We start from the raw sequence: 1,034 nt of genomic DNA, 5'->3' as shown, positions 1-1,034 counted from the left end.
TCTTCCTGTAACTGCCATGAGGCGGGGTCTTGGAATAGGCCATGCGTCTCCCACATTGTTTGGCAGCCACTTTGTAGCCTTGTCACGGCCAGAGCAAACTGTTTAGTTTCTCTGGGCTTCAGATCCTTGGCTGTAAAGCAAATCAAAACCAAACTAACAAAGAGCCTCAAAGGCCCTTCTGACCCCGCCGTCCACTGTGGCGTTTCCCTGCTGTGTCCAGCGCCGAGGCCATGTGATGATGTTGTTCTTCACGCAGAGCCCTGAAGAGGCCTTTCAGTTCCCTCTAGGGTCCAGCTGCGGCCGAGGGCCCGTTACTCGAGTGTAGCCGCGCGCGCTGAGACCTCTCCTCACTTGTAAAGGGGCCTCTGTGCTCCCAAAGAACCGCAGGCCGCTGCGTGTGTCGGGGGCTCACGAGCTCACGTGCTACACGGCCAGGAAGCAAAAGGTTTAGACAGATTCATCCAGGGGCTTGCTTCAGGGCTGAAGGGGCCGAGCAGAGCCATGCAGACGACAGCCCAGGAGACCCGGCCAGACATCGGGCCTGTTCTGTCCAGGTGCAGACGCAGGGCATGCCCCCAAGACCCTTGTCTTGCTCGTGTGGTTGAGGAGCCTGGGGCTCGGGTTTGGGAACTCCTGTGCCACATCCTGCCCCTGAGGGGTTTGGTGGTGGCACGACAGACCTGTGGGGTTTCCAGCTCCCTCACCGCTCCCTCACCACCCCACCAACTCCGCTGCACAAACCAGACCCAAAACCACTCGTATGTCTTTCTGCCCAGGGCACCAGCGGCTGTCGGTGACGAGCCTGCTCGTCTGCCACGGATTGCTGATGGTCGGCACCAGCCTGGGAGTCCTCGTGGCCCTGCCAGTCCCACGTCTGCAAGGGATTCCTAAAGTGACCGGTGAGTGGCAGCTGCAGTCTGAGTGGCTGCATCCTGTCTTGCAGACTCATAGAGCATAGCAGTGCGTAGTGTGATTTAACATCCTGGGATTGTTACACAATTCAGATTATCTGTGCGGAGTGTGATTTAACATCC

At 58.2% G+C, this 1,034-nt stretch overlaps 1 protein-coding gene across 1 annotated transcript in view; it reads left to right on the top strand.

The window, feature by feature from the left end:
* Window positions 1-1,034, top strand: part of ARHGEF10 (Rho guanine nucleotide exchange factor (GEF) 10) — a 174,042-nt gene that overhangs the window by 167,858 nt on the left and 5,150 nt on the right. Inside the window, exon 27 of the mRNA XM_011968597.1 lies at window positions 777-899. Within this exon, the coding sequence (XP_011823987.1) occupies window positions 777-899 (123 nt within the window). The remainder of the gene's footprint in view (window positions 1-776; window positions 900-1,034) is intronic.

The sequence above is a fragment of the Mandrillus leucophaeus genome, unplaced genomic scaffold, assembly GCF_000951045.1.
Source record: "Mandrillus leucophaeus isolate KB7577 unplaced genomic scaffold, Mleu.le_1.0 Scaffold85, whole genome shotgun sequence".
Taxonomy (NCBI): Eukaryota; Metazoa; Chordata; class Mammalia; order Primates; family Cercopithecidae; genus Mandrillus; species Mandrillus leucophaeus.
The sequence above is the reverse complement of the archived record's forward strand: the minus strand, read 5'-3'. Positions and strand labels throughout refer to the sequence as shown.